General features: G+C 39.0%; 2 protein-coding genes across 5 annotated transcripts in view; both read left to right on the top strand.

The window, feature by feature from the left end:
- The window catches only part of LOC107601938 (CASP8-associated protein 2-like), a 9,082-nt gene extending 1,837 nt beyond the window's left edge, over positions 1-7,245 (top strand). For all 4 annotated transcript variants that reach the window (XM_016294298.1, XM_016294301.1, XM_016294300.1 and 1 more), the window contains exons 6-10: positions 117-232; positions 358-3,272; positions 3,467-5,981; positions 6,072-6,171; positions 6,255-7,245. In XM_016294298.1, the coding sequence (XP_016149784.1) occupies positions 117-232; positions 358-3,272; positions 3,467-5,981; positions 6,072-6,171; positions 6,255-6,317 (5,709 nt within the window). In that variant the 3' untranslated portion in view covers positions 6,318-7,245. The remainder of the gene's footprint in view (positions 1-116; positions 233-357; positions 3,273-3,466; positions 5,982-6,071; positions 6,172-6,254) is intronic.
- A 1,504-nt stretch (positions 7,246-8,749) lies between these two features.
- LOC107601930 (gap junction alpha-10 protein-like) lies at positions 8,750-12,528 on the top strand. The gene is made up of 3 exons (XM_016294289.1): positions 8,750-8,856; positions 8,988-10,384; positions 11,154-12,528. The coding sequence occupies exons 2-3, from the start codon at positions 9,005-9,007 to the stop codon at positions 11,190-11,192; spliced, it is 1,419 nt and encodes a 472-aa protein (XP_016149775.1). The 5' UTR covers positions 8,750-8,856; positions 8,988-9,004; the 3' UTR covers positions 11,193-12,528.
- The last annotated feature ends 997 nt before the right edge of the window (positions 12,529-13,525 follow it).

Here is a 13,525-nt window from a genome sequence, read left to right as displayed (position 1 = left end):
TAATGTGTCTTTCCTTTTTAAAAAAGATTAAAAAAAAACCCCCCCCCCCCCCCACAAATTAGTTAAAATCTTGGAATAATTCTGTTTTGTTTTTTTTGCACTTTTTATATTTAAAGAATACGAGTTTGAACCGTGAAAACATACTCCTGAAGAAGAACATTTGTTCGGTCATCAAGACGGCTAAAATGGAGATTGTGCGCAAGGATGAGGAAATTAGCAGACTCAGCAATAGGTAAAAACTCCAGCTCTGGTACTAAGATCAGCAAACAGATGTTTGATACTAAGCCTGGCTTGTGTCAGGATTGGATGGTTTTGTATAAAACTCACTTCCCTGTTTTTGTGTTGTCGTCATCACAGGTCTGGTCGAGGAAGTTATTTTCGTCGATCTCAAATGGAAAGTGGTCTGGCAAACACAAGGCACAGTTTAAACAATCCTACAAGTTCTGTTTTGGAATCACAAGGTGCTAGACAAGATAATGTTATGAGTGAAGTAAATCAGCACAAAGGTAGAAACTCTGTGTCGGATCCCTGTGCATATCCACCAACAACGTCAACTACAGCAACACAACCATTTGAGGTGCTCCAGAGATGCCCTAGAACTGATCTTGATAGTCCTCTGCAGTGTCAGAATAAATGTGCTGCTAAATCTGACAGTAAGACCCTCACTGTTCAACCACAGCAGGAGTCCAGACCAGTTCATCCTAACAGAACATCCACAGTGTTAGATGTCTCAAATGCTCCCAAAACAAGTGACTCTACACTGAAAGTTCCTGATACAACTACTGATTCTCAATTCAGTACCTTGAAAGACAATAAGAACAGTTCATCAAAACAGGCAGACAAGCTGGAAAAAACACAAAAATGCACAAGCCGGGACAAAGAGTGTAACTCGAAGGATAAGAATGTGTCACAAAAGGCTCAGAGAAGAGTGGGCAGCAAATTAGGAAGAACTGAAAAAGAGCTCATAAAAGACAATTTTGTGTCCAGTGAAAACAGGAATCAACAGCCTGAGGTTCCAGTCGTTCTTAAATGTTCAGAACAATCGAAAAGCCCTTCCTCGCAGTCACATAAAGCCTCACAATCTGTCTCTTCCCAGTTATCCAAAAATTCATTTAAGACAACAGCAGATGTTGAGACACAGAGTCAAGGGCACATGCATCATCAAAATCCAGACAGAACTAGCAAAGAAACAAAACACTCTGGCTTGAGCAGCACAACTTGTACTGTGGTGGATGAAGAAAGCCATTCCCAAAACCACAAAGGGAAGAAAAGAGTTGCAAGTAGCCATGAAAGGAAAGAGGAGAAAAGTTCCAGTGCAGAAAGGAGGAGCAGCAGAACTGAAAGAAGCAGAGACCACGAGCAAAAGAGGCCGAAGGAGAGTGACAGGAGTAAAAGAGATGAGGGTAACAGCAGCAGTAGTAGTAAAGAAAGAAGAAGCAACAGATCAGACCTTAGCAAAGAGTATGAGCGAAGGAATATATGGGAAACGGATAATAAATCTGAAGATAAAAGATCTAAGAAACAAGTTGATGCTTGTGGGCAAGATTTTACTTCTCCCAAATGGGTTTCTCAACGAAAAGATGCTTATAAGGAGAAATCATCAAGCAAAATCAATGAACCATCAACAAAAAGCAAAAGGTCTCACAGCCATGACAAAGCTAGAAAGATGGAGGATCTGAAATGCCCGGTCAAAAATGGAAATTCTGATAAGAGTTGTTTTGGAGACAAGGGTATATACAAGGACAGAGAAAGAAAAAGAGGTGGACATTTGGATCATAGGGTACATAAGCACAGAGAATCAAAAAATTATCTTACCAAAGATGACAGAAAGAAATCTCCTAAAAAGCACAATGTTGTCGGAAAAGGTCAAGATAGTAAGAATGAGCAGGACAAACACCTTGAATCTGAGTCTTCATCAGTGGTAGCTGTCAGCAGCAGTCCCTGCAGAACAGCTGAGGATAATAGTCCAGACAGAAAACTGAGTTTCATGGAAACACTGAATCTTACCCTATCGCCTGTTAAAAAGCAAAAGCAGTCTTCTGATCCAAAAGAAGCCAGTGGAGCAACATCTGAAGATGCCTCGCCTCATAACAGCAGATTATCTGATGCTGGGGAGGAATTCTTTGTCATTGATGAACTAAAGAACAGCCAGAACAGAGTTGAGGAAGTGGATGAGGTCCCTGTGCCCACAACTGCAGGTAAAAAAGATGACCTGACCAGTTCTTGCAAAGAGTCTGGACAAGTTGTTGATCTTTCCACCGCTATAGTCTCGGAGAAGCCCTCAGGTGAACAAACAGATATGGGTGTACAAGAAGAGAATGCCACGGAAAGTCAAGAGGCTGTGAACAAAGTGCCAGCCAGTGTTAAATGCTCCGAGGAGAAAAAGAACAAGATTTCAGATTCCATTGTGTTAGACAAAGATTCATTATCAAAATTAACCCTTACAAGAGAATCTCCAAATCATGTCTGTCATAACACCACCAAAGACTCTCCGGGAATCATAGATAATTCTGTTGTCTCTAATATTTTGCCTACTAAAACTTCAGAAGTGGTAGTTTCAGATAATATTCCTGATTCAATTGTTGAAGGTTATCAGCAACAAGATCCTATTATTGCTGTATCTGAGGACACTTCTCCGATGAAAATCCAAAGGAGTCCTCAGACCAAGTCTCAGGATTTACCACCAGCATCAAATGGGATATGTCAAGATAATGTGTCGTCCTCAGACAAGGCACAAAGTATTCCTGAGATTAATTCTTCTATGATTTCTGATAGTTCTGTCAACATGGAAGTGTCCTCTAGCACAGTTAGTGCAGATCTTGATGAGCCAAGAAAAGTTATTTGTGATTTTGAACAAGTGGATACTTCAAAACTGGACCATAAGGGAGCTGGGGAAGCAACTGATCATTTAAAAATGATTGAAACACCGCACTCATCTGAAAATCTGAAAATGTCTGAAAAATCCCATCAGAGTCCATCATGGGGTGAGAACAATGTGGCTCCAAATGATAGCACCACTGTCAGAGATGAGACCATGTCATCTTCGCAGCCTGGTTTCTCAGAGCCAGATTCCACAGAGAAAGAGGAACAGAACATAAAGTCATCAAACCCTGTTGTGTTTTGCCCTGATGAAGACTCCATGATGCTTACTCTTAGGAACATCAGAGTTATGCCAGAGCCTCTCAGCCCTCTTACAAGCCCAGTCCGTCAGGTGAAGAAAGTACAGCCTCCGCGTGCTGAGAAGCAACCACATGTCAAATGTCTTAACACAGGTAAGCGTTTCTTTTTTTTTTTTTTGAAAGTATGAAAGTAAATATTTAATATTGTAAGCCTCCTATAATATCCAGAATTGCATTATTTTTCTTAACAAAGCTGGAAAAAAATGCAAACTTGAAATACATGTTCGCATGACTTGACCCAACGGGTTTATATGTCTACAACTTGCTAATGTTAATCTCCCCCCCAGATCTCTCAACTGTAACCACTGGATGCAATAAGGATAAAGTAAAAATGGACATGAACAAGGAGAATAAGTCACCTGACTCTTCTGTCACCGCTTCCTCCTACAAAGGGACAAAAGATGCCCTCTCGGCTAGTGGAACTGAGGAAGATGAACTAGAGGATGGTGAGATAGTGAGTGAGAGTGAGGAAGAGGGACCTCTGTTTATCCAGACTCCTCCAAGAGAAAAGGACAAATCAACCTCCGGGACTGATTCAAGTCCAAAGCTATCTTCAGTTGGGAAAAGAGTGTCCCAAAAGAAACTTTGCATCCCTGCTAAATATTCAGAGCGAAGCAAGAGCTCTGAGTCGTCTTCTAATGACAGTCCCACCTCAAGTAAAAGACGCTTTAAAACTGTCAGCCCACCATTGAAAGCAGCAGTCTATACCATAGATGGATTTATGGGCATGTTAGGATCAATTCGAGCAGAGTTGAGGAAAAAGTACATGAAGCTTCAGAAAAATGTCTCTAAAACTGCCTTCTGCTGTATAGTGGATATGTCTCAGGCTTCTTTTATAGAATTCATTAATGCTGTTGATTTGGATAAATTGTGCTGCCAAGGTAATGACATCAAAGTTAGACTTAATAAAATTATTTCATCTATCATGAGCAAGGTCACCAAGAATGGCATCGTCAATCGTATCTTTGAGCAGAGAGCTGGAGACCTCAAGCAGAAGTTGTGGACATTTGTGGATGGGCAGTTTGACTTCTTGTTCAAGGAACTGAAGACAGCACTCAAAAGTGGACGTGAGCCTTCCAAGGATGCGTCATTGGATAATAAAAATGCAACTCCTAAAAGAAAAGAGATAGAAAGTGAGGTGGTGGAAAAAGAACCTTTTAACACATCTGGGCATCTTCACAGAACCAAGATGTCAAAAGTTGACACGGGAAGTTTTGTCAGAGAGGCCCCTCCAAATAATCTCCCTCGCAGGGGCCTTGGGAGCAGGGGTAAAAACATAAAAGCTGTCATGAATGAAGATGATCAGCCGGCAAATTTGGCAAGTGCAACATCTCATCAGCTTCCTCCTTTATCCTCTGAAAGGCCTGTCCACGAAGGTACCTCTGGATCTGAGACTAGAATCTCTTCCTATGTCCGACGTCTCTCACATAATGGATCGATTCAGGATAAGTCAGACTTTGAAATACTTACAGAGCAGCAAACAACAAGCTTAACCTTCAACCTGGTCTCTGACTCTCAAATGGGAGAGATATTCAAGTGTCTTTTGCAAGGGTCTGATTTGCTTGATTCCAGTGTTCCCATAGGCGACAATACAAGTTGGCCACTCAGCACACCTCGAAAAGAAGGACTTCCAGGGGAGAGTTTGATTGGGATTATGACCCCTAATAAGACAACCCCATCTAAGTTCCTCACATCCTGGCCTTCCATTTCCCCCTACAAGTTTGCTTCAAATAGCAAAATGCTGGTAGACCCAGCAATTCTTGATGAGAGCTGCTTGTTAGAAGTTCCCTCTAATTCTGAACCATGCCAGCTTTCTCTTCATTCAACTGTAATCCCGCAGAAATCATACTCTATCTTGGCGGAAGATCTAGCTGTGTCCCTTACCATTCCCTCACCACTAAAGTCAGATAGTCACTTGAGTTTCTTGCACCCTGGAACTGGACCGCCACTGTGTGCCCCAAACAGTGGCCTGAGTGCCCATTATAGTGAAGATGCTCTTCTTGACGGAGAAGATGCCACTGAGCAGGACATACACCTTTCTCTGGACACCGACAACTCCAGTTGTGGGTCGAGTCCCAGCAGGACATGGGAGGGCTCTGATCCACCCTGTTTCCAATTCCAACCCAATTTACAAATGCAGGCTGTGGTAATGGAGAGGTCAAATGATCATTTCATTGTGCGAATAAGACGGACATCATCTGGCCCAATTGAAAGCAATCAAAATGAAGGGAAAGCAGCACCCGAATTAGCTGAATGCCCAGAGACGATTCTTAAGCCTAATCTCACTCTGACCCATCAAGACTTGGGTTCCGCACCTGGAGAGATGTCGAACAAAATCCCAACTAAGGTAAACGAGTCATGTCACATTTCAGATAAAGCAATAGAAGCTCAACCATCAAGCCAAAAATCCTCATCTGGAGGTGTTTGTGATGACAACTCATCCCGCAACAATGCTGAGCCTGATTCCAAAGCATGTGCTATTGAGGAAAGTAGTACAACAGAGACTGAAACATTAGAGGTGGTTTCAGGAAAAGTAAAGAACGCCACACAGAGCTCAAGCGCACCCGAGTCTGAATCTGAGAGGGTGTCAAGGAAACGCAAGGAGCACAGATCAGCGACAAAGGCAAAGCGCCAAAAAGTAGAGAAATCTCAAGATAAACATTCTAAGTCCAGGCATAAGAAAAGGTCAAAATCCTCCAAAGAAAAAGACTCCAAAATTGTAGTACCCCAGGTGTCCCCTAGCAACCTGTCTGCTAAGAATGTAATCAGGAAGAAAGGGGAGGTAGTGGTGACGTGGACCAGGTGAGTTGATAGAATTAATACTAAAACAGGGGTGTACAAAAATATACATTAAGTCAAAGCAACCAATTAATAAGCTAATGTCTTTTGAAGGGATGAAGATCGGGACGTACTTGTTGAGCTTAAAATGAAAGGCACTTCACCCAAGACGTTTGCTGCTCTTTCAAAAAGGCTAAAGAAGTCAACAGAGCAGGTATGCTTCACTATTGTGTACTTATAAATATGAAGTAAGTTAAACAGCTTTGTTATAAATTATTGATTGATGTTTTTTGACAGATTGAGGAGCGATTCTCTCAACTGATGAAGCTGTTCAAGAAGAAAGAGAAAATGCAGAATTGATTGAATGACAAAAAGATTGAACTGACTTTATAATGGATGCTGATGCACTTATCAAAATCTCCATAGACTCCATAGGCAGAAATATAATACGCTGAATCTGAAAATCAGTGTATTATTTCTGTTGATGTTCATCTGTTTGAAAAAAGCACTTACAGTTTGCCAAAATATCTGCAGTAAATGGTATAATCCGTTTTAGAGGCTTTTTTTTAGCTAACATTCAGTGTTATCAGATTACCAAAATTTATAGTCAGAGCAGACACCAATTGGGCTACATTTTTATTACCTAGAGATATATTTGCAATGTGGTATGCTCTGAAATTGACCTTAATCCTTGTCAAGGACCTAATCAGACACAACAAAGTAGAGAAATTACGGTTCATAGTATTTTCAGTACATAAAGCCCTGTGCGATGCCATACAATTTACTTGTTTTGGCAAGTTGGGTGATTGCAAAAAGTAGTACAGTTACTGTTTTGTTGATGCTGACAATTTTTTATGACAAAGTTTTAGTGATGCTGACATCACTAACTTGTATTACAAGTTGACTTTTGCAGCATTTGCAATGCCTTTGAAACCTACCTCTGACCTCATGTTTTGATCACTTAATTTTCCCCTCCTTTTGTTTTGTGTATGAGGTTGGTGTTGGAATAGCATGGCTCTAAATGTGGAAATGGAAAGAATATTTGCTTGTTTATTTGTTTTGGTCCTCAATTGTCAGACTTTGAGTTTAAAATCTTTTTCATTAGTCATCCTGATAGATGCAGCTTGATATTTTCATATTAAGAGTAACATGTTTTTGTTGTTTTCTAGGTAATGAGTAAGGAAATTGTTCCCTTGTGTATATATTTGTAAAGTTTAATTGAACTGAAAGATTTTTATGTTTGAACTCTTTTTAAACAATTTTATTTTTCTCAAAGAGAGAAACCTAGATGTGGGAAAAATACATTGTATGTTGTTTGGAAATACATTTTGTAAATATTTGTAACTTCTGACAGACCTCTCAAACTTTTGAAATAAAGCTTATTTATTTAAATGTCATGTTTATTTTGAGATTTATATTTCAGTTTGATTTCTAAACTGCAGTCTTAAATGCATAATCTTCAATGATTTGTAGCTCTTATTTTGGATTAGTAATTCAAAATAACTTTTTTTTTATATCACAGAACCAAACAGTATCGGGAAATTTGTAAAATTATACTGATTTAGATATAAGGGCAAATAAATGATTTTTTTTATTTGAAGAATTTTTCAATTAATATTAACCAACTGGTGGTTGATGGTTTTAGTGGATGCTTGAAATCCCTAAATAACTTATCACCATAATATTTAGGCTTACTATTACAGTTTGTAGCATGGGGTATAAATGCAGTTACTGAACAATTCACAGCTCATTGACAATACTATGGTCCAGGCACAAGTGGCATATTTAGGTCACAGTCTGGCAGTTAACCTTACTTCACCTCTGAAATCCAGATCTAACTTCTGTCCACACTCATGTAACCTGTAAGACTTGAGTGTGCTAGTACAAAATATATTTATAAAAGTTCATTTAGTTTTTAGCCATTTCTAAAATTATATGTGATCATTTCTAGACTCAGATTACAGCTAAATTCATACAACTAAAATTCTTAAAATTCAAGTACATGAACACTAATATTTTATATATATAATTTTAAAAACATTATAAAAGGTAAAACACACAGGCCTACTGTAAGTAAATGAGCTGCAGCTGGCAGACTGTAATTAAATCTCAACATTGTGCCTAGTGAAGTGTAATTGGTTATGTGAAGCTGAACAGTATCCACTTGTTGAACTGCAGTTAATTACATATATCTTATTTCTAAGCGATTAACAGCTGGCTCACATTCCAGAAGGTAGTTTTCAGCTACCCTCTGGTTACATCACTCAGACTACAGAAAAGTAAAAATAGCCCTTCAAGCGTTTGACTATGAAATTGGACGTGTCTCATTGATCATCATGTCTCGCCTAAAAACAAAGGCTGTATTAATGGAATACTGACTTATTGCTTACTAAATACTGCACAATAGACACTGTACACTGCATATTATTTTTCAGAATTAGTGAATAAGTATATTATGCAACAATAAATGTTTCAATTTAAAATATGTAAAAATTTCTTCAATTTTGGTAGTCATTTGGTAGTTTGATAGTCAGTATAGCCAATTCTGAGATGCGTTCAGATTTTACAAGGATTCATTATTAATGACCTAAACTATCGATACTTTGGCATATTTCCACACAGGTCATGGGGTATTTTGGGATTGTTGCTAATATGTTCCCCCTGACCCGCCCTCAACAGTTGTGATGCAAGTTAGCCCCTCAGGGTACCGTCCAGCCTACAGATCGATAGCAGCATTGTATGAGTTCAATGCACAGAGAAACTGGACTTCATTCAACAAAGCGATGTTCACAGAAGAGTTCTAAATACTTCCACGAGGGGGAAAGGATACTGGAGTTGTATGATATTGTTTTTGTGTGATGGACTGATGGAGCAAGTGTTCTGTGAATAGTACAAAAATGTAAGTTTCCCTTTATAACTGGATGTAGTTAATCTAACATTTTTATGTGACCTTGTCTGTCTGTCTATCTATCTATCTATCTATCTATCTAGCTATCATTTCCTAGCGAGTTATAACCTTCACTCTTCCAGTTTTAGGCCATGCGAAAATGGGAGATTGGAACTTGCTAGGGAGCATCTTGGAGGAGGTTCACATTCACTCCACCATTGTGGGCAAAATCTGGCTCACCATTCTTTTCATTTTCCGTATGCTCGTGCTCGGGGTTGCCGCCGAAGACGTGTGGGACGATGAGCAAAGTGAGTTTGTGTGCAACACAGAGCAGCCTGGATGCAAGAACGTCTGCTATGACCAGGCGTTCCCCATATCCCTCATTCGATACTGGGTCTTACAGATTATTTTTGTCTCCTCACCTTCTTTGGTGTACATGGGACACGCACTATACCGGCTACGGGCACTGGAGAAAGAGCGCCACAAGAAAAAAGCTCAACTGAAGGTGGAGCTGGAGGAGACGGAGGCTTTGGAGGAGCACAAAAGGATTGAGAAGGAGCTTAGGAAGCTGGAAGAGCAGAAGAAAGTGAGGAAGGCTCCTCTGAGGGGTTCCTTGCTGCGCACATATGTGTTGCATATCATAACAAGGTCAGTAGTGGAAGTGGGATTCATAGTGGGGCAATACGTGCTCTACGGTATCGGACTATCACCGTTATACAAGTGCGAGCGTGACCCCTGTCCCAACAGCGTGGACTGTTTTGTTTCACGGCCAACGGAGAAGAACATCTTCATGATTTTCATGCTAGTCATTGCAGGGGTGTCCCTGTTCCTCAATCTTCTGGAGATATTCCACCTTGGTGTGAAACAGATCAAGCAGGCCATTTATGGATCCAAGTACATTGGAGATGAAGAAAGTATTTGCAGGTCAAAGAAAAACTCCATGGTCCAACAAGTATGCATCCTTACCAATTCCTCACCACAAAAACGCATGCATTTGACGCACACTTCCCTCGCGGTTGTGCCCGATGGACAGACAGCACCCATGCCTCTCTATATGCCAATGGCTGCTAACAATGACACTAATGGATCTGAGCAGCCCCTCAGGCAGAACCGTCTTCCTAGCCAGCCTGAATTTCAGGCTCTTCAACAGTTGGGAGCAACAGAACGACGACCCACTTTAGACAACTGTCCGCACTCCTGCAGCAGCGAGGAGTCTGGGCCCAAGGGATCTGGACCGCCCAAGAACACTGGTCAGCAGCCCAGAGCTTCACTCAGAGCCAGTAACATAGAGATACCAGCAGCATTACGGAAACAGAGCCGAGTCAGTCAATGTAAAGACTTCAGTGAGGAGAGCGATTCCCAGGAGAGCGGGAACTACCCCACTGCCAGGAAAGCCAGTTTCATGTCGCGAGGGCTTTCAGAAAGCTCATCCGAAAGTGCAGCCTCCAAAGGTGGATCGGACACAGCGGCCAACCGTATAGCTCAAGGGGAGAGTCCAGCTATGACACCCCCTCCTGCCACTGGTCGCAGAATGTCAATGGTGAGTAGAAAAACACACTACTGATTATTCACTTGTTGAGTTGTGATGAAACGAATACTGTTTCTTCCACTCAAGTGGGTTTCAAGTGTGAATACTACCTCGACAGCAGTTGAGCGCTATGAGCACTTTACGCTTTTAAAAACTCATGGTGTACAGTTTCTGGACTGATGGTGTCTTGGACACCACCACTGTCTAAAAAGTATTTTTTTTGGTAGTGCTTCAATACAGAAGAGTGTATATTAGCACCATTTGTTGCATGTTTTTGGGGTCTGATAGTGTTTGGACCCAGAAACTGTGACAAGTGATGTCAGACTTAATAGCCAGGTACTAGTTACGAACAGTGTCATCACTTTGTCAACAAAATCATAAACATTTATGATTTATGGTATTTTGAAAAATAAAAAAATGTTTGAAAAAAAGAAGAAAAGAAAAGTGCTCATCATAACAGTAATTAGACAACAAGGGCAGTATTCAAGTTACATCAAATGCCTGTTTAATTTTGCAAGGCACTTTTGTAAGGGACTACAACGCTATTTTCATCAAAAAAGAAAAGTTGTTTTAGCCAGAGTAAAATACATTATAATTAAAAATGACAAAAAACTGACAATCAATCAATCAATCAATAAACGCCAACCCAAGTGTGAAACATTTTGTTTTAATTTTGTGTGGGCAAAGTGCACCTATGTTAGGACAGAGTATAAATTTTAAATATTGATATCTAGGCTAATGATTCATTCAGTAAATATGAACAATTTCTCTCTCTTTTCAGAGCATGATTCTGGAACTGTCTTCAATCATGAAAAAGTGACATTTTGGAGTTTGAAGTATCAGCTCTCCTCTGAGCAGATAGCAATGGGATGGATATTGCGGTGTCTTCCTTGGCTTAATTTTGACTCCATAATTACTGCAAACATTATGATTACACATTAAAGTAATTTAACCGACTCTCAACAAACGCTTAAAATAAGAAGAAAGCATTTTTAACACACCTCTTTTCAGTGCTTGTAGCATTTCTGGTTTTCATTAACAGTGTTTAATAAGAACATGAATTGTGCTGTGACATTTTGCATATGAAATCTATGGCTAAGCTCAAAGAGCAATCAATGGATATCTAAAACGTAAGTCATTCTTTAAAAATGCAAATTGACTAATGACATTTCATTGACAATAATTAGGCATACTCTACAATTTATAGATAGTAGTGGATATCATCGGATATGTTTTTGAATCAGTCAAGATTTAAGGGCTTTCATTTTTTTCGTACTTTTCTTTAAAGTCTTGTAAAAACAAGACATTTTTAGCAAATGGCAATCCCTACTGTGAAATAAAGTACTTTTGTATTCACAGCGATATTATTATTAGAACTTTGGTTGTCTTTCTCCAAAATGTAATAATTCTTAATATTTATTAAACAAAATATCTCAAATCCGTCCACTGAAGCAGATGAGTTCAGAATGAGAATGTGCTCTACTGCCATTTGGTGGTGAACTTCATATTATACAAATGTTTGACATTTAACACTGTTTAAACCTCATGTGATTATAGTATGTTGACCTAATACATGTCTTTTTAACGCACTACTGATTAAAGTTAAGTTTCCACTAGTGGGAGCAACATAGATCAACTAACAGATTTCAGGAAATTGGCTCACCCAGGCCTCATTAACATATCAATATATGCTAAATTTAGATACAGTAAATCTCCTCACACAGCTAAGGCATATGTAATTTAATGATTGATGTGTTTTAATTCTTGAGCACTTGGACAAAACATGTGAGTGAAAACGTGAGTTTTTCTTGTCTCTCACAAATATAGCTACAATTATAATACATAAATATTCTCAGATATTAATTGGAAGTACTCACAAATATATAATTAACTTCAGAAAATGAATTGACATACTGGATGTTTTTTCCCTCCCCACAAAAGACTTAATGGAGGTAAGAAAATCAACATTTTGCAAATCACACATATGACCTATGTAAAATAAGAGAAACTTAAACCCCTAATTGCTTTATTGTTTGTGTGACCGAGTTGACTTAACTCGGGGGGTAAAAAAGAACTATAAAACTCACCAGTGTGTGCAGCCTTGTTGACATTGTTGCCAACTCTCGCGAGACAAATAAGCAACCGCAGCTTCAAAAACAAGCCCAATATTTTTTATTTATTATTAATATTTATTATCAATTATTTATTACCAATAAATGAGCTTGCAACATATTAAACTGAAACTACCCTTTTATCTGAAAAGCAAAAACATAAGTTATTTTACAAAAATCAGCAAACTGCATCAAAGCAGGAACAAAACCCATCTCCAATCTTATCTTTTCGTTTTCTAAATTCTTCTTATTAATCCAGTATTTTCAAGAAATATAAACAAAGCTTTGAGTCTATTTCTTTCCATCCCTTGTTCTCTAAGAATATCTTCAATTTTATTTTCTTCTCTCCCATTCCTTTCTCTTGTCCAAAATCTCCAGATCAATTTTTGCTTCAGGTATTATCCATATGGGCACTTCACTCCATACTGGAGAAATATTGCATACTATATCAGATATCTGGTATTTTTTTGCTAACTGGTTTATTTCTTCTTCTTTTTCTTGGCTTTTGCAACTTGTACTTATTGCATATCGCCACCTACTGTATAGGAGTGTGCAAAGGGTCTTGGGGGGACATTTTTTTTATAAATAAATAAATAAAATAAAACCCACAAAGGGTTATCTTTTGGTTTCTAAATTCTTCTTACTTAATCCAGTATTTTCAAGAAGTATAAACAAAGCTTTGAGTCTATTTCTTTCCATCCCTTGTTCTCTAATATCTTCAATTTTATTTTCTTCTTCCATTTCCTGCCATTTCTGCCTGTATTCATGGTATTTATTGCATCTAAACAAGACATGTTCTACATCTTCCTTGGTTTGACATCTTGTACATAATCCATTGCTCTTCCCTATTGCCTGTAATGTATCATTCAATACAGTATGACCTAATCTCAGCCTTGAGTATACTTCTTCTGGCCGTATTTATCCTGTTGACAGACCGCTGAAGAACTAACTACCACCGTTGCATGTGTGCTGGAATTAAACTTTCGACTCTTTATATGTGTCGGAAATAGAACTGTTTTTCTTCTTCTTCTTTTTTCTTGGC

This window comes from Sinocyclocheilus grahami, unplaced genomic scaffold (assembly GCF_001515645.1).
Source record: "Sinocyclocheilus grahami isolate Dianchi unplaced genomic scaffold, SAMN03320097.WGS_v1.1 scaffold315.1, whole genome shotgun sequence".
In the NCBI taxonomy this organism is placed as follows: domain Eukaryota; kingdom Metazoa; phylum Chordata; class Actinopteri; order Cypriniformes; family Cyprinidae; genus Sinocyclocheilus; species Sinocyclocheilus grahami.
Note: the sequence above shows the minus strand (reverse complement) of the source record. Positions and strands in the feature narration are given on the sequence as shown.

Bases quoted from the DNA above. Each gene is read 5' to 3' on its own strand.
- LOC107601930 (XM_016294289.1), top strand. From the start codon at position 9,005: ATGGGAGATTGGAACTTGCTAGGGAGCATCTTGGAGGAGGTTCACATT. The intron at 10,385-11,153 runs GTGAGTAGAAAA...CTCTCTTTTCAG, and splicing joins CTGGTCGCAGAATGTCAATG to AGCATGATTCTGGAACTGTC.